Consider the following 18,641-nt stretch of genomic DNA (forward strand, 5'->3'; position numbering starts at 1 on the left):
ATGGCATTTTGCAACAGAACAAAGAAAAATGGCAAGCATACATTTGTTTAATTTTAGCCTTTTCTTAGAATATAAACACTGGTACAGTAATTAACTGCAGATTGGCCTAAACTGCTCTGTGGCCATTCCAGGTTACTAATTAAATATGCTCTCACAGCCATAATAAAAATTCTGGGAAACCTTTGGCTGAAGAACAGGCTTCTCAGGAGGAGAGCGCAAGTCAGGAAAAAACTTCATTCAGAATGAAAACATTAACAACATTTCTTTCACGTGCTCCAGATTTTTTTAACTCAGTGACACCAACTGTGCCTTTATTGTTTTTTTTTTTTTGTCTACTCTGCTGTTTATTCCTTTCAGGTGATATTTATTTGCTGGGGAGTCTGTATACCAACCAAATGCACAAACAACCTGTCCATTGCAAAATATCTTCAGGTTTATATGACTTTTTTCTTTTAAATCCAAAGGCAGGATTGACATTACACGGACTGGCTCACCTACTGTTATATTACAACAAATTTGCCTGCTAGAAGAATAAAAATGTTAAAACATGTCCTCTGCTGATATACACAATTTCTACTATATTTCAGGTTTAAGAAAAACACACACACACAAACTTAAAAGCATGCAGATGTAATTTAAAGCAAAATAAGCACAATCTGGTTCGGCATCTCTGGCTCCCAACTTCTTCCTGTCTCTCTTCATGTCTACACAGTTCACATATGTTCAATATTTCAAAAGGACAGGGGAATATAATGAATAGTCCTCAGAAAGGGGGAAAAAAAGGAGAGAAGGGAAACAGAAAACAAAACCTCCCAGCACAGGGTTTCCAGCACTACTGTGCTGAATCAACAGGGAGCAGATTCCCAGATGGCACCCACTGTAAGCACCGCACGAGTCAATGAAGTTATGTCACACGATACCACTCAACTGCATTATCTTATGAGCTCCGTGTAAACAAACAGGAGCAGACTCCGAATATTTGTGAGAATACATCATGTTACTGTCTCCATATGTTTAAACATTTTAGTAGAAGGTACATATGGACCACTCTTCCCACCCACTGTCATTCTCTCCCTCCTGTTCCCCATTCCCATACACCGCATCTTTTCAGGCCACTGTCAAACCAATTCAGAAAGGAATAAGGATACATTTTCATTAAAAACATTTTGTGCTTAGCTGCCATCTGCTTCCTAATCAGCCTCCAAATCCTCACATGCCTTTTCTGTGCTCTTCAGTTTCACACATTTGGAAGCTGAAAGGTTTCTTCTGTTGTATTGTGAAGCACAGTCTATGTGAGCTATTGTTTTTCATGTCACATTCACCTCTTTTGAAGCACCTGTACACCACACATCTCATAGATGGATCACTGCTAGTTTTGCTATTACTTTCCCACATAAACAGTTTGCCTAGTTCACTTCTTATGGCCCCAGCAAACACAAAATTGTCTTAGGAAGCTGTAGGTGGACTTTAAAAAAAAAAATTAAAATTAAAAATATCACAGAGGTTATGGCAAATGAGGGATCCTGAACTTCCAAGCAGTAATTTAAATTGGGTTTCTGCAGGCTCACAGCAGCCTAGTGACTAAGGCAGCAGACCTCAGAACTTAGTCACCAGCACAAAGAATATAAAAATCAAAAAGTTTTCTCTACACCAACAGGCAAAGCAAGTGTGTCTCTTTCAAGGTGTACAAGAGGAACAGCTTTTCTGGTTCTCACACCAGCCACTGAGTAAGACGCAGACAGCTTCCATAAACATTTCTAGCAGTCAAAACCGCCAGGAAAAAAAAAGCCATAATCTTACTTGTATGTCTGGACGCTCAGTTTTTATCTTTTCCATCTTTACCTGCGCCCCAAAGCACAACCACCGATGCAAACAACTTCACTACTCTCCTTTTATCTCGAGGGACCTGCAAGCCAAGTGAAGTACAGCTGGCATGTGATGTGCCAGAAGAAAAGTAGGTGCAAGTCAGATGCTGGGATGCCAGACCCAACACCGCCACAGCTCCAAAGGGAGCGGACTAGGGAGGCTGCTGCCTTGGGGCATTCCAAGGTAAAGGAATGTGCACTACACAGAAACCAGGGCAGCAAAACTGGCAGAGAAGCCACTGAAGCTTCACCCTGAATCTTGAAAAAAACATTAAAGTTACAGGTTCTTTGTGGTTTGTTCTGTTACAGAAATGTCATTGGATTATTCTAAGTCAAACACAGCATATCCTTCCCTCTCTCCTCTCTATGCTGTTCCTGTACAAGTTATATCGAAGGAAGCAGGGGGTTCTTCCTTTGTTTGTGAGCAAAAAGAAAAAAAACAACTTCCACTCAACGGCAAAACTAAACAGAAGCCAGGCTACTTGAAGTACTGACTGTTCCCACACAACATTTACCCACCAACTTGGTATCTTTCAGCGCAAAACCTAAACAAGGACAAAAGAGATTTAATGCACACTCTTTCACAGAAGCAGACCAAAGAAAATAAAAAGGCACAAAGAAACCCTGAGTGATAAGACATTGTCAGTTTAACATTACTGTGACGCAAAAGGAGAATGTCAGGGTTAAATTAGATACTACACTAGAAAAATATTCCCTGGAAAATAACACAGGTCTCCTATCTCTACTGGTAGGAAAATGCAGATTTAAACACTCAGAAGTCCTTGCTTCTATTCTTTTTCACGTCTTGTGTAATTTTGTATTGTGAGAGTCCTCTCTAGATCAGGAGTTCATTGCCCAAGTGTCCAAGCAATCTCGCAGAATACGCAGAAAGCTTTTGAACGACTGCACTTGTTTTCCCTCAGAACAGGAGTGCTTTTGAAGGGTTTATTGTTGTTGTGGGGCTTGTTTGTTTGTTCTTATGAATGGCTGGCAAATTTAAAGTCTTATTCCTTGAAGTCAGTGGCTTATCACAACAGATTAAATAGGTCCAACTTTCTCGCTTTATATTGCTTAGAACTTGATTATTTCTTTATACTCTCTTCATCCTAAGATACTCTAAACATACATTCTTCTTCCACAGTGTAATGCTCTTAACAAGTCTTTCAAGGCTCATTTCCAATACTTGCTTTCTTCTTCACAGCCTCCCATGAAAGAAAGATGAAAGCACATAGGAAAATAAAAACATTACCTACACCCTTGCCTTAAAAGCATTGCCACCACAGTATAACTATGACCTCATCTCATTTAAAGAGATCTCATCTCATGTGCATTCGGGATCCAAATTATTTTAACATTCCCCTAGAAGTCAACAAGCTTGCTATTTTTGCCTAGTCCAAATAGAGCACAAAACGGAAAGCACGTAAGTTGTTATATCTCATTAAGTAACACTCTAGTTACATCCATTCAAAGCACTGAAGGCAATAAGTTTGCAGAGGAATCACCTGGGCAAAAGGTGTTTTGTAACTCTGTTTTGTAACTCTGTGGAAAACAGACTTACAGAAACCTAAGGACTCACAGCAACACATGGTAAAAGAGCAGCATAGCCAACCCCTCACCTTGGACAAAAATCACAATGCCCCGTGGTAACAGGCTGAGAGATTTTGGACTAGCTGACCTTCAGAGGTCCCTTCAAACCCAAACTATTCTATTATTTTCTTCTCTAGGACCAAACTTTATTTCCTGTAAGAATTATTGATAAAAGCATAGCCCTACAAATGCCTTTTTTCAGAGATATTTTTGGCACGTGTTGACTGAAATTGCCCTACAAGGTACTTTAATTTCAGCTCTAATTGAACATGCAGGCTTCACAAGCAACTGATGAGCCACGTTATAAAAAAAACAGCATCCCGAAATGAAGGTAACCTGAACACAGCCCTGTTCCCATGTTCTCTCACACTCTGATATTTCCTATAGTTAGAGCAGCTCTGGACAAGACTGCAAGTGGAATTTACAAACTGTTCCTCCCAGTGTCGACTGCTTGTAATTAAGCTCCACTGATACCACAGGGTTCAGCTTTCGTAAAGTTACAGGATGAACTCAAAAAGCCTGCCATGTAATCATGTTATTTGAGTAAACTATGTATTTGTTTACTCTATTTTTAAAAAGTGAGAAGAGATCAGGTTTTGTTTTTGCAAATACTTGCTATCAGAAAGACATAAACCCCGTCATACCAGAGAAGAACAAAACCAGCAAGGATAATTTCACCGAGAGTCAAGATACCCATTGACTCTTTGACACCATAAACTGTACTGGAGAAAAAAAAATGATTTCAGGAAAAAAGTTCTTAGGTACAGAATTTACCATTACAGGAATTTCTGAAGGTGCACGACAAGGGAAGCAAAGAACAAAGTCAAAGCAAGTCCAGTTCACAGTTCTAGCTCGGCAATGACTCCGGCACATGTAACATCACTCCAGCAAGGAGAAGGAGATGGCATCTGACAGCCACCTCCTGCCAAACTCCTCCAGGGAGGTAAAACTGCTTCCAGCCTTGCTATAATGGCTTTAATTCAACACTTACTTTTCATCTTTTCCATGGGGAAGTAACCCAGAAAGTTTGTGGGGTTTGTTGTGAGGTTTTTGTTTTGTTGGTCACAGTTTTGTTTTGTTTTGGGGTTTGTTTAGTTGTTTGGTTTGTATTTTGTTTCTTGGTTTTTTAATACTTTTTTTTTAAATCAAGTGAGATGATCCTTTACTGGTTAGAGAGGAATCTGTTTGTGTGGTATCTGGATAACTCGTTACATGGACTACGCACGACTAAAATAAAAAGTTTAAGTCACTAAACAGCTTAAAATAAACTCACAGAATTAAACCTTTACTTTAGAAAGAGGTAACAAAACCACACAACTACTCAAATCTTACTTTTCTGGCAGTGGTTGGTGGTCCAGCAGCGGTAGTTGTACTCATTGTTAATAGAAGTCTTCTCGCACAATGGCTTCTCTTCCATTGTTCCTGGACACAAGTCTCCGCATTCCTTTGGAGGTTTATTCCCAACGATGTAGTTATTGGATACGGCATCTAGGATGAGAGACCAGTCCACTGTGGAGAGGTAACACAGGTCAGAGTTCTTCTCAATCCGTATGGCCCCGCGGGTTATGTTCCTCAGGTTGTGAAGCCCAATCTCTTTAAGATTTGTCATTTCAAAGATAACCAAGGCATAGTTGTAGAAGAGGTTCCTCCCACGAATGACTGTGAGGTTGGGGAAGAGATCGCTGAGGCTTTCCAAGCCGGCCACACGGAACAGCAGCAAATAGTCAGTGATGACAGTCAGCTTTGGGAAGCGAAAATTGCGGTAATCCTCTGCTTTAGAGATGAGCAGAATTTGAAGGAAACCCTCGATTACTGTACAGTTCTCCAGACGTTTCAGCTCATGGATATCATTGCGAATGTCAACGTTTGGCCCGCAAACTGAAAATGTAAAAGGAGAAAAGGAAGTTAGTAAACATGGCATTTTTAAGCCTTTCGAAATCAGAATGCAAGTAAGAGATTCTGCTGGCCATAACATTTTTAACTTCTTAATTAGGTCACAATTTCAAAATAGGAAATGAGTACTTGACTTACACTTACATTGGATGTTCATCTCATTTAACCTATCACTATAAACACTACCAGGAGCAGCACAGAGATGCAAGCTATCTGTATTACGCAGCAGACAGATAAATATGGTTTCATTATTGCTACTGAAAAGAGCTACATTAGGCTGAGGAACATAAAGATAAACCGAATGTATTTGCACACTCCAAATTACACCATGGCATGTGTGACCAGACCAGCGTTTCAGCCACGTGAACTTCAAACAAGTCAGGTAATACACAGAGTGACCCACTGGTCCTTACATCACTGATTTAAGCCCCAAGCTCCCTAAGATACATGCACATAAAGAGGAACACTTTCCAGAAAATTGCAACTTATTTCTCAAATCTCTTTCTTCCCAGGGTCACAAGCCAAACTAGACCCAGCTCTTAAATGCTCATCTTGCAATAGATCAGCAACAGAACCAAATCCTCGGAAAACTGCTCAGCTCTGCCCCAACTGCGAGTGGGACGAGAAGAAAGTGCTTGGACTTGCAGCTAATGCACTGAATTCCTGTTTGTATGCGCCAGTGAAACGAAGTTTCACTGATTTTTGGCACCAAGATACAAAAGTTTCTTGAGTTCTAAGAAACATGGGATAAACTTATTTACAAGAACACAAGCATCACAGTGAGGAATTTCCCTTGAAAACAGTGGACTGAACTCAATGTGCTCTCAAGAAAACAATGACCAAAAGGATTATTCCTTAATAAAACTATATATTAGCTCTTTCAATATTAGACACATACCACAATAAAAATTGTAAAGGGGCTGCAAGAAAAGTCCACTAATAATGTAATGACTAGACACATAAAATGCACTTTGATGTAAAACAAAGAACTACAAGTGCCGAGAGTCATTCTTGGAAACCCTCAGAGCTGGTCTTCTGTGGAAAACATGGAAAAAAGATTCCCTGGGATAGCAAGTTACTTGTAAGCAACCAAAGTAAAATGTCAATTTATTTAAGCAACCCAAAACTTAAATAAACCCCGAGCAATTCAATTTTGTGGAAAGGTTCTCTTTTTATGCATGCAAGGCTTAATTATTTTAACAACATCTTTTCCTCAGACAATATAAAGGTCTAAACAAACACTGGAGCCAAAAAACTTGAATTCTAACCCAGACAAATTGTCCAGAGAGTCAGAAATTGTGCTGACAATAGAAAGCAGTCCTTCCATCCCACAACACTTATCTACGGCTAATAACTTAAGCTAACAAAGGATCCAGAACTTGAGCACGCTAAAACCACAGAAACTCTAATACCCAACAAGGACTTAGAGATTTTTAAGTCTTTAAAAGATTAAAGGACTTTCTTGTTAGAGAGACAATATTAAAAAAGCCCAAAAAAAACCCCACCACCAGAACAGGGTGAGATCTTTGTAAAAAAACCAGATGTTTTCTACAAAAACTATTACCTAATCTTCCTTCTGTAAAGATCCAAGCTGAAAACAGAGGCTGTTAAAATGTGACTTGCTGCACTAGAAGCAGTTATGGACAAGAAAGTTAATTCCCAATACCCTTAAAAACAAACCAAAAGAAAACCAACAACAAAACTAGTGGGCCAACTGCAACATTTGGCCATCATGGTCAGTGAAGACACAAAATGCCGGTTTGTGTATATACTGACTACAGAACGAGGGCATCTGACTGCCTGGAACACATGGCAAGGCTTTAACTTCAGGAAAACACTGAAACAGGTGAACGGGTTGGTACCGCCCAGCTTCAGGGGTGAGATGGGACAGAGGGGATGTTAAAGAACGCCAAGATAGTAGATTCTGATAAGAGATGTACTGGTCACATGCACAGAAGCATGGTCTTCCCTCCTGAATCTGTAGGAAACACAACTTCATCCCAGACTAAATTCTTTTAACAAGCTGGCACCCAAGTCTTGCTCTCAGCTTCCAAAGGTTTCTTCTGACAGGCCCATCCCTCCATCCACCCTCAGGGGACAGTGCCCCCTGCCCAAAGCACAGCTCCACAGTAACATCTTTACACATCAACTTCGGGCTTTTTTTTAGAAAAGGGCAAGTTAGAACATACAATGTTTTTCCAATTAAACTATTTTGGTTTCTGCCTCTACCTGCCGGCAGGACAAGGTGAACAGCATGGTTCCTGTTATGGCAAAGCAAAACCAGCAAAATTTATTTTACTGCCATAAAATTTTAGAAAGCCTAACTGCTTCAAGCCCTTTATTTTGTTAAAGAAATAAAACTTGCACTTGCACTGACATTTTGTAGGCACGGTTCCAGAGTGATGGGTTTAAAAACAGCTGAGTTACAATACCCTAAAGAACAATTTGTAAGAAAAATGGCAGCAACTGTTAACTAAAGCATTATATATCTGTTCGTGTGTCTACTCTGGCGCTGGGCTTTAAAAAGTCGTATGGCTTTTAGCTTTATGTTTGTTTCAGCTTGAAAGTTACTTAATTTTAGATACTTAATGCTTTTATAAATCAATGATGTTTCTAGAACTATATGGCAAAAGTATGTACTCACTTGCCGCAGTTATGAAACATCACGCCCCTCATACAGAAAAGGAGAAACTCCAGTGGGCTCTAATGTTAGAAATGGATTACAGATGAGCGTGCTGTTGACGTGTTTAGGGACTTATTAGTTCATGAAGCGAGTTATTTTTTTGCAGAACTTCATGCGTATAATGAGAACTGCAGAGACCCAAACATGAAACAGGACAAGCATCTTGGTTCACACTGACATTTGGAAAAAACTGTTCCAAATAAAGCAGATGGATTATTATTTTTTTTTTTAAGAGATTTCTGTTTCAGTTCACATTGTTCATAAAAATTAATTATACCACAATGCATCATCTTTTTCTCACGTTTTTCTCACTGCCCTGAAAAGGATTACATGAAAAAACAAATTAATCGGAGCTCAAAGGCAACTACAATTTCCATTTGGCTGTGCTGTGTTTTCTTGGGATCCCATTTTAGAGAAAGCTTATATGGACTTGCAGTATAAACTGGTCTGTCAGACAGAATGAAGTGCACACAAAATGCTCTTTAGACCATTTAACAGTTTTTGATATTCCAGCTTATAAAGCTTATTTAATATGACTAGTATAACTTACCTTTTTTTCATGTTCACTGAAACTGGAAATTAACTATCATGCCTTTATTTTACTAAGAGAAAAAACATACAACATTTGTTTATTATGCTGCCCCAATAGTTCTGGGTCCTGGGTAGATTATGAACACCCAGGATAATTACCAGCCAAATTCATGCTGTTTTCATTCAGTTGCTTACAAATTTCCAAGCATTTTCCTAAACTGCCTATCATTTCTCAGGCTTATTCTAAACTAAGCCCCTTATTCTGAGTGAGAAACTGAGTTCTTTACAGAACCACTGGGCACACACAGATCAGGCAGGATAAAGCAATGCTGTGTGTGACACAGAGTACAGTGATCCAGTAGCTGCTTCTTGACCTTAACTGTGATTTGCTAATGCTCATTTTGATCATAAAAAGCATTTTGATATGGAGAAGAGCCTTGACACCTCGAGAAACACCTGCTACTTAATCATCATCTATCATCAAATAATCATTTACTGCACGCAGCAGGTCTTTATTCTTTTTATATATCAACTAGTTATTTCAGGTCACTAGCTGCTCCTAAAAGGACTTGGCTGCTGCCCTTCAGTGTTTTGAAGGAACTGTTCTCTTTGAAAAATGGCATGCTACAAACACAAGTCAGCAGAAAGCCGGCTGTTCAACATTCAGGCTATAATACAACTCCTGCTTGCTACAGCATGTCCTAGCTGTACATATATTCATAGCAGTTAATTCGTTATCAATACTATAGCGTTAGAGGACAGGATTGACAGTTCGCACAGTCACTGTTTTTAATAAGAATTCATTTCCTACAAGGAACCATTTCATTGTGGTGTAGCTCTTGCTTCCAAATTTCATATTCCTCCCAGTTACTCCATTTAGAAGTTCTAAAGAAAAAAACTGGTTTGGCTCTTCTTGAAGAATCCCACACATTTTAAGCCTTGCCTTTGGCCCTTGACATTTTTGGGTAACATTAAAAGGTCATGCTACACTGAATGGTCTCAGTACCCTCTCAACAAGCCAGAAGTTGAAGATGGAGAAACCATCGCTATCTGGCTCTCTCAAGACCAAAAAGCCTTGGACAAGGCAGCTCGAGTCACCAGTCAATCCAGCACTTCTCAGGTCTAGGTAAGGCCTTTTCAACCAGACTTTCCCCAGCAACAGACACTTGCTCAGCCTGTGCACTCATCTGCATTGCTGCACTGAGGATCAGGACAGACCTCTTGCCATTAATGTCTAACCAGCAATCTCGAAATCAACTCCCGTTCACCTTTCTCCTGGTTTGGACACTCCTGGCACCTTCCCAAAGCCAGTTATGATTTCTCTTTGTTTCCCCTCTCCCGACTTCAGTGAAAATTATTTCCTTTACTTCAGAGTGGAGACGTAAAGCTTTATCTTAGATGAAGATTCTGGATAGCTTTAGCTTCTCTATTTAAAATAAAAAGTATCCCCTTACACTGGTTGCTGAAAGAAAACACTTGAAGGTGCAGAAATTGTTGTAATTCTTTATTGTCTTCCTGGCCAGGGGTTAAAACAGCCATTCTGAGGACAAAGCCTGTGATCCATGAGGTTCAAAAGGGTTCTATTGACAAAGAGCATGAGGTTACTCAACTTCCCATCTACCCTGAAATTCTGTACAGTAGTAACAAGTACAGTATGTTACCATCAGCGCTGCACGATTTCATAACACAAAGAAGGAACTACGAGGCTTAATACAAAAAACAATTGTGGCTAGTTCTACTTTTAGAGAGTAGCTCACTCACATCACCACAAGAAAACTCTCTCACTTTGCCAATAATGGCTTTTTCTGAGCACACCCCACCCCGATGAGAGGTCTGCTTTCCAGACAGGTCCTGCTGCTCTCCACGCAGCTCAGAGCCGATGTCACCGAACACGGTGATGCTGCTCCCTCCCAAACTCCTCTAATGAAACAGCCTGGACCACATCACCCCCAGTAACATCAGCCCAGAGCCCCAGGTCTTCCAGAAGATCAGCACATCTTCCGCATAGTGTTGTTATTTATTCCCAACAGAGCCACTTTCCTGTCATCATGTGTCTTTTCATTTTAATCTGTGTCAGGTCCTTATTAAAAAAAGTCCAAAGTAGCTACTGAACGTGGCTGCAGTCCAGCAGCGCTCATCCAGCTCCATCACGTGTGCTGTGCTTTTTAAGGCATCTCCAGACTCACCATCCCTCTCATAACAACAAAGAACATGTTTATTGCACTGGGTGGATTTAGATCTGCATAATGTATAATGATCTGTATATTGACATGTTTGCTATATGTTGGATCCACTCAGAGCAGTTGTCTGGCACACTGGAAGAAAAAAAATGCCTAGCAGACACCTCAAGGTTAAAGAACTTTGGCTTATGACAGCAATCTAATTCCCATGTTATCTGAAAAACGTGTTTGAATCAGGTTAAGAAAAAGGAACTGCATATATGATAAAGCCCATCAGCAGAATTCAAAGGACCCTATTTTCTACATGAATACAATTGCTCAGAAGAGAAGCAGAAGGATGTGTGGAAACAGACAGGTAATAGTCTGAAAGTGTTACGCCCATACAGATTATAAACAGGGAAAAGTAAAACTTGACCTTAACCTCATTCTTACTGCTAAGTATTATGCTTGTTTTAAGAAAACCATCAGGACTGTCACACAGCCCTGAAGAAGAAAAATCTTTAAGTGTTCTCATTCCATCACCATTGAACAGAGAGGTACTGCAACCCATGGTCTGGTCACAAGCCGAGTTTGTTCCTGTAGTTTCACTCCAAGTCTTGGAAAGCAAAGGTAAAAAGACTGAGAAGGAACAGATTAGCAACCACAACTTTCCTTTGAGCCCATGAAAAGTTTCAGCATAGTTGCAGCATCACTAGATGCAGAGAAAAAAAAAAATTACTACAGAAGTCTAAGGATTCTTTAATTGCATACTATGCAAAGGAGAAATTAAATGTGGAGTTCACAGAAATCAGTTGTTGGAGAGATTGCTTATGACACTTTACATTAACACAGGATTCCACCACCCACTGAGCTCTTGGTTTTGCCTTAGTAGTGACACTATGAATGGAATATATATTTTAGTGTCTTTAATGTACTTACACAACCTCCCACAAAATTTCTGTAGTCTCTAAGCTCACCTATCCTGCATGTGTCACATCAATCACTAGATCTCTTCCCAGGGAAGCCAGCTTCTGTATTACCTCTTGGGATGTCAGAACTGGTAACAAGCAGGGAACTACATTTACACGACTTGATTCAAGCTGCCTCCCTAACCACTGAACTACTCCTCTTCATCAAATACGCTACATAAACTGCTTTACATTTACCAAGATTTTCTGAAGTTACATCTCTCTGCATGGGAGGGTGGAGAGAACAGATAAAAGGCACCCCACAATCCATAAAATATCAACCATTTTAGCTTTTGTTAAGCAAGTCCATAATTGAATTTCAACTGCTGCAGTTCTAGCACTAGCACAACGCTGCCATCGTTGGTTTGCAGAACATGAAAGGGAATACTCAAACCCAAACAAAAAACAACTGTTTCTATTTGAATCCAAGTCTGGAGAACATTCTTGTTTACACATCTAAGGCCTGGGAAGAGGGCTTGGGGTTTTTCTTCATTTAATTAAAAGTTTAGTTTTGGAGGACAAAGCTAGACCACTGTGATCTTCTAAACACTCAAAGGACTGGAGATTATATTGCAATGTAGCTTGACATTTCTGACAAATCTAGTCTATCACCATTAATTTACCTTGTGTCACTCATCACTCCTAACAACCTCTTACAGACCTCTTCCAGATAGGGAAGGAAAAAGTGGTTTCACAAGAGGCCAATCAAATTCGGCCCAAACACCTGAAAAAGTGACTGGATTTCTCTCCTCCACACATGTTCTCTTCGCCTCCCATAGCCTTTAGAAAAATACACACATCCTACTTTAATTTTCTCTTTTATCACTCCGCTAATTATATATTGCCAATCCAAGGGCCAGTATTACCAAGCTGACCAGAACAAAACATTCACAAAAATAACACACAGAAGGGCTACAACCCACATCACAAACTCAAACTGGCTCTGCCTTTTTGCTCTTGCAATTTCAGCTGTCAGTGGCTCAAGATATCTCTGGCATTGCTGCTTTCCATGAACTTCCTCCAACTTCCCCATAAGTTTACATAAAAAAAATGTTCAGAATAAATCACATTTCCGTCCCTCATCTCACTTGCTTTCTCTCTGCCAACATTCTACTTTGAATGTCAACAGGAACAGCAGCTTAGCAAAAAGGGAGCCAACAAAATGAACAGGATCCCTTTAATAATATTGATTGATGCCTTCTCTACACAGCTCACCACAGCGAGTGGGTCCAGATTTAGCCCAGCTCACGTGAAAGCATCTTCATGACAAAGTCATCCCCAAATGAATCCTCTCTCACCAACACTGAACTGACCCACATCTGTTACCTCCTTCCCCACTGCTGCAATAGCATAACACGAGCCAGCAGCTCAGTTGCCGTGGATTACTGCTCATCCTCATGTGTACGCAGGGCAAAAACAGAGGAAGCTATTGTGGAGCCACTAACATCCAAGTGGTCAAGTTTGCGTGACAACCCCAGAACCCCTGGCTATCAAACCAAATAAAAATAGCACCAAACTTTTCCCTCTGATCTGCAGTGCCCAGATTATGGACAACCGAAGAGTAAGAAAAAAGGACAAAAAGCTAACAGAAAGATCAAACCTACAGTAAACTCTTCACCCATTAACACCCAGTATGTGTCAAACGTTGAAAAGTCATTGTTTGAGTTTATGGTTAGAGCTGAAGGCTTGGACCTCTGGCCAGATGTTCCCGTATATTTACAAGGAACTGAAAGGCTATCTGAAGCACCAGCTGAATGCATCCCCAGAACAGAACCATAAACGATGCTGCAACACTTCAGTCACACTGAAGTTCACCAGCTTAGGAGAAAACTGTCAACATCAAACAAAGAAAAAATGCAGAAGAAAGCAAGTAATGCTGAAATCACTGAAGATGAGCTCCATCTTCGCAGGAAGAAAGACAGACTTCAAATGTCTGCACTCTTTCCTACCCTGCAGAATCACTTTCCTGACAGCACCACAAAATAGGAGCAATGCCATTCTATACAAAATACCTAACACAGAAGTAAGTAGGTGGTGTGTTGTGATCAATAACTATGAGAGGAAAGCATTTTTTAACTGTGATAATAATGTTTAAGTTCTATGCCAGTAGCTTCAGTCTAATGCCTGCTGAAGCAAAAATGGAAAGCTGAAATTACAAGCTGTTTATAACATTGAATTTATGGTTCAGAATCTGTGATGACAACAGAGCTTAAGAGAAATTGTCTCTCCTGGGGACTGTTCTTCTCCACCTTTAAAAAAAAATAGTTGTGTGCACTATTTTATTTATTTATTTTAAAAACAGTTGTCTACACATCCAAGTGACTCAGCAACTGGCTGACAGAAACCTATGGGATATACGCTTAGGTAGCCGGGACAAGCAGCCAATTCTTCCAGAATGAAAATTCATCATGTGGCTGGGCCCGGCAATTCACATCCAGGGAGACATCGCTGTGCCTTTAGCCGCCTGCTGAGCTGCCATCCTGCAGTAATCTAGGAAACCTGCCTCTCTTCAGAATTTTGGGGGAATTTTTATTATTATTTTTAAAAATCAGCTGGCCAACCAGGCCAGATCACTTAGGCTTTATTAGAAGTAAACCGACAAAACAGTATCATAACATCTGACTGCATCCATAACAGTCAGTGAAAGGATTTAATAGAGAGTCATTGGGAAGTTATACTTAGACACACAGAGAAATCAGAAGTCTGATGCAATTACTCTTAACAATATGCAACACATAGCCCTACTATCCTATGAAACACAGAAATCTTACATTCTTTGGCCTTCTGTAGTAATGTTTCTGTTTTAACAAACTGAACTAAGCCTTCCATTAACCCCATATTTGCACCTCAACACAGATTTAATATCAAGTAAAAAATAAAAATAGAAAAAAATCTAATTGCACGAAAGAAAAAGATAGTTTTCTCAAACCTCATTTAACAGAACAGGGAGCCCTCCCATCCCTCCCTTCACAGGCAGTTACGCAGCTTAAAAATCACACAGGTCATGCTGTAACCTGCTTTCTCAAGGCAGTTAAAATGTGACCAACTTGCAATCCCCAAAAAAGGGCTCTAGAAGTATTAAATTACATATATGCAGGTGCTGTGGGGCTTTCCAGTCATGAGCTAACTAGATTGAAAAAAAGAACCTTCCTCTCCAAGTACAAGGTAAAACACGTGAGTTGGCAGCAGAGACAAGGTGACAAGTAGTTCAGGTCTTATCAACCAAAAACAGTTGCACCAGAACACAATTTAAGGCAAATATAAACCGAAGTACCTACACTAGTAGGAGTTCTTATGTGAACTCACTTTTCTGGCCAATTGGATGGTTTTGATTTGCTTTTAGTATCACAAACACAGCCCAACCAAGGAAAGTGTCTTTTATACCAGAACAGCAGCATTCACATGGGGTATTTATTGTCTCAGAGGCATCACAGCACAAAAACCAGAAAGGACAAAAAAATATATACATAAATACACATGCACCACACAACACCTCAGTGATACCAATCACAGTGAAATGCACATACGTCAGAAGCGACCAGATAAAGACAGTGAAGTGTGGAAAACTAGAGCACTTTTAGGCACAGTCAACCACCCCAACTCCACAGTTTTCACTTTTCTGAAGACAAAGAAAAGCTTCCAATGCTCAGTATAGGATTTTTAACATATCTATGCAGATCTTCTGTTCAGCAATTAATTGGTTGTGGGGTTTTTTTGGCTGTTCTACAGTGAAACATATGAGAACTGTAAGGCAAAGGAAGAATCTAATCTCCACTGCAACAGACGTGCCGCTACGGCCACCCCAAAGAGCTCTTCTGCCTGTAGTTAAGATTTACGTGCCTAAACATTAAAGTCACAATGACCAAACAGCTCCTGCCAACATAAATTGCACCTACAGGGCAGGTGTTCGATGGCATAACTAGGTTGGGTAACAGTGGCACATATGCATTTAAACACAGCTATACTGCAAAGCTTTCAACTAAGTCTAATCTGAGAAAGAAATATATAAATTAACAGAGCAGAGGGATGGCGGGGAGGGGGAAGCGCATATGTAAGAAGGATCTGAACAGGTACAAAACCCCTCTTTTCCAACTGCTAGATTAAAGGCAAAATCCTCTGGAGAGCAGAGCTGATACAGGCCCCAGCCTGGCCTTACCTGTCTGACAGTTCCACTGGCCTCTCGCTGTTGTGAAAGAAAACCACGGTATTTGTGCAAGGCTAGTTGGTTCCATGTTAAGAAAACATATCTGAGCAGACTGTGCTTTGCCTTACCGCAAGCCAGCTTCACCCAACCTCAGATTCAGAAACCAGGCCTTCGCTTCCTTATTTCCCCCACAGTCAACCAGCAATTTAGGACACACAGTCCTGAACTCATGAACTGCTCCCAGATCTGTGGAAGGTCATACAGTCTTTAATAGAGAATTTTCTAGTTCAGTTTGGAAGAGGTAGGCACCCAAAAAAAGACAACTTGTGCAGGATAAGGAAAATAAGAATAAAAAAAAAGAAAATCCAAAGTAACACAGAGGTCAGTGTTCCTCCTTAAAACGCAGCGCATGGAAGAGACTCTACTTAGAGAAGTTTATGATGGAACAGACAAAAACCAAGAATTAAAAAAAAAAAGAGAGAGATGCTCAGAAGTAATCTTTGTTTTGGTGTGAAAATATACACAGCCACTGTGGAGGAGGTGAGGTGAGCAAGAGACAAGAATGGTCTTTGTGGAGACTATTAACTTATTAAAATGTTGTCATGAAAAGAGTAGGTAGTGAACTTGCAGAACAAGTGAGCTCCAGTCATCAGCCAGTCCAAAGGATGACAGTTCATCTGAAAGGAAAGGCTGGCCAAAGGAAGTAATGAAGGAGATGGTCTTTGTGGAGACTATTAACTTATTAAAATGTTGTCATGAAAAGAGTAGGTAGTGAACTTGCAGAACAAGTGAGCTCCAGTCATCAGCCAGTCCAAAGGATGACAGTTCATCTGAAAGGAAAGGCTGGCCAAAGGAAGTAATGAAGGAGATATCCATCAAAGAATGAAGAGCAGGTCTGAGCACAGACCCAGCAGCAGGATCCCACCAAAACTTGAAAAATGAAGCGTAAAACATCAGACTTGGTAATCCTGCTGCCAAGGTGCTATTTACCACATGACGATCAATGTTACAACACACACAGAGATATGTGTTTTTATCTCAACCTCTATTTGACCCAGTGGGAGCTACAGACACTTTCTCACACTAATTCACGTTCTTCAAAGAGAGTCGAGACGGAAAAAAAAAAGATGTTGGAAGCATTTCAGGTTTTGTGTCCTTTCAATTCATTTCCATTTAATGGTACCAAAACCATCTTAAGATAGTTCAGAACCAATCTGAAGCAAAATACTTGAGGATCACAAGAGGTTTCGTTCACGCAATAAACCAAACCCTGGTTGTGCTGTCAGTCCTTTCAAGTCATCGCCCTTCCTTCATTGCATCAAAAGCAAAGCATCTTTTAAAAATTCCTCTGAAAGGCCTGAACAAGTGCCTAAACTTGCAAGATCTATTCTCTATAGCCTTGAGCAAGAGTGACAGGAAATAAAATTTTCTCCTCAATGGCTGCTTTTATGTCTAAAAAAAAAAAAAAAGGCAATCAGTACTAGACCTTTTACAAATTTGGAAGCTGCAGATCAGGAAACAAAGAAGGAGGGGAAGGCAATGGAGAGAGGAAGAACAGGTTTGATTTTCAGACAATCAACTTGAAGAATCCTTACTTCAGTGAACTGGTAAATAAGCAATTTCAGATGTTTTAAACATCTTGTGTTACCCTACGAAACATAACCAAGCTCAAGGGAAAAGGGTTAATTATATCCCTTGTGCTCCACAGTATTTCAGAAGGCTACGCATTATGCTCTTCTGAAGGGCAAGTTGTTCTTTTATTTATTGTTTAAAATACAATCATAAACACAAAGTGTCCAACACTAATGTAGCCATTACCAGTTTCACTACAACAGAGAAATATGGCACTGCAGGTTTTCTGCTGCTATAAAGAATCTTAACCTATTCTGTTTCTCTGACTTTTTTTCCCCTCTCACTCTTCTCCGATACAGATCACAAAACCACCTCAGATATCTGACACACAAGAGAACATCCTGCTGATGAAGAAAAAACAAGAGCACATTACTCGAGAGGATACAAAGCACCACTTCCTAATGCGTTCTACTTCATCAGCACAACGGGCAGAAGGTATCAAGGTGTGGCTTTAAGTATTTGAAGACTCTCTACAAGAAAGAGTTTTGAGAACTGCCCTGATCACCAATAAATCACTAATAAAACTCTTTTGTGGCTCCTGTAACCCTAAGACCAAGACATGTATTTTAAGTGTGGCAGCCCTTACTTCTGAACTCACAGCACCCTGAAGAAACATCACACTGCTTTGAAAACTCATGTCGTTTCCACGCTTCACCAAATTTCAACCATGCAACTCAGTGCTCTGTGTTTGCTCAACTTCTTCTAGAGGAAAATAAAGTTATTTACACCCTCACAGAGCAACTTATTTCTGTAGTTGTTTCCCTTGCAAAAGCCAAACCAACTGAATCAGCTTTTCTGAACATAAAAACCACACACCTAGCCTGTCAAGAAGCCTCGAAGACTTTTTTACTGTTTTGTTTACAAATGCTAAAACCAAGCTGTTCTCAGGCAGAAAGATCAAACTCTCTCTTTTCCCCCTTCTCAGTTTTCTGCAATCCTAAATATGGCAACATTGGGAAAGGCTTGCACACACTTTCCAAGGAAAAAGTGTATTTCTCCTTCTAGTTCTTTACTTCTTTTAGCACAGCATATCAGTGCGTACATCCACGACCAGTTTCAACAGTTCAAAGACCATCTGAATAGTCAAAAGACAGAACACAGATTGTTATTTTGCCTTCTGAATTATCACTTCAAAAAAAACAACCTTTAAAATCAGAATTTTGTGATAGATGCAACAAA

General features: G+C 40.1%; 1 protein-coding gene across 2 annotated transcripts in view; it reads right to left on the reverse strand.

The window, feature by feature from the left end:
• Positions 1-18,641, reverse strand: part of IGF1R (insulin like growth factor 1 receptor) — a 164,218-nt gene that overhangs the window by 130,076 nt on the left and 15,501 nt on the right. For both annotated transcript variants that reach the window (XM_080351578.1, XM_080351577.1), the window contains exon 2: positions 4,785-5,330. In XM_080351578.1, coding sequence (XP_080207704.1) covers positions 4,785-5,330 — 546 coding nt within the window. The remainder of the gene's footprint in view (positions 1-4,784; positions 5,331-18,641) is intronic.

Source organism: Nesoenas mayeri, assembly GCF_963082525.1.
Source record: "Nesoenas mayeri genome assembly, chromosome: 11".
NCBI classification, from domain to species: Eukaryota; Metazoa; Chordata; class Aves; order Columbiformes; family Columbidae; genus Nesoenas; species Nesoenas mayeri.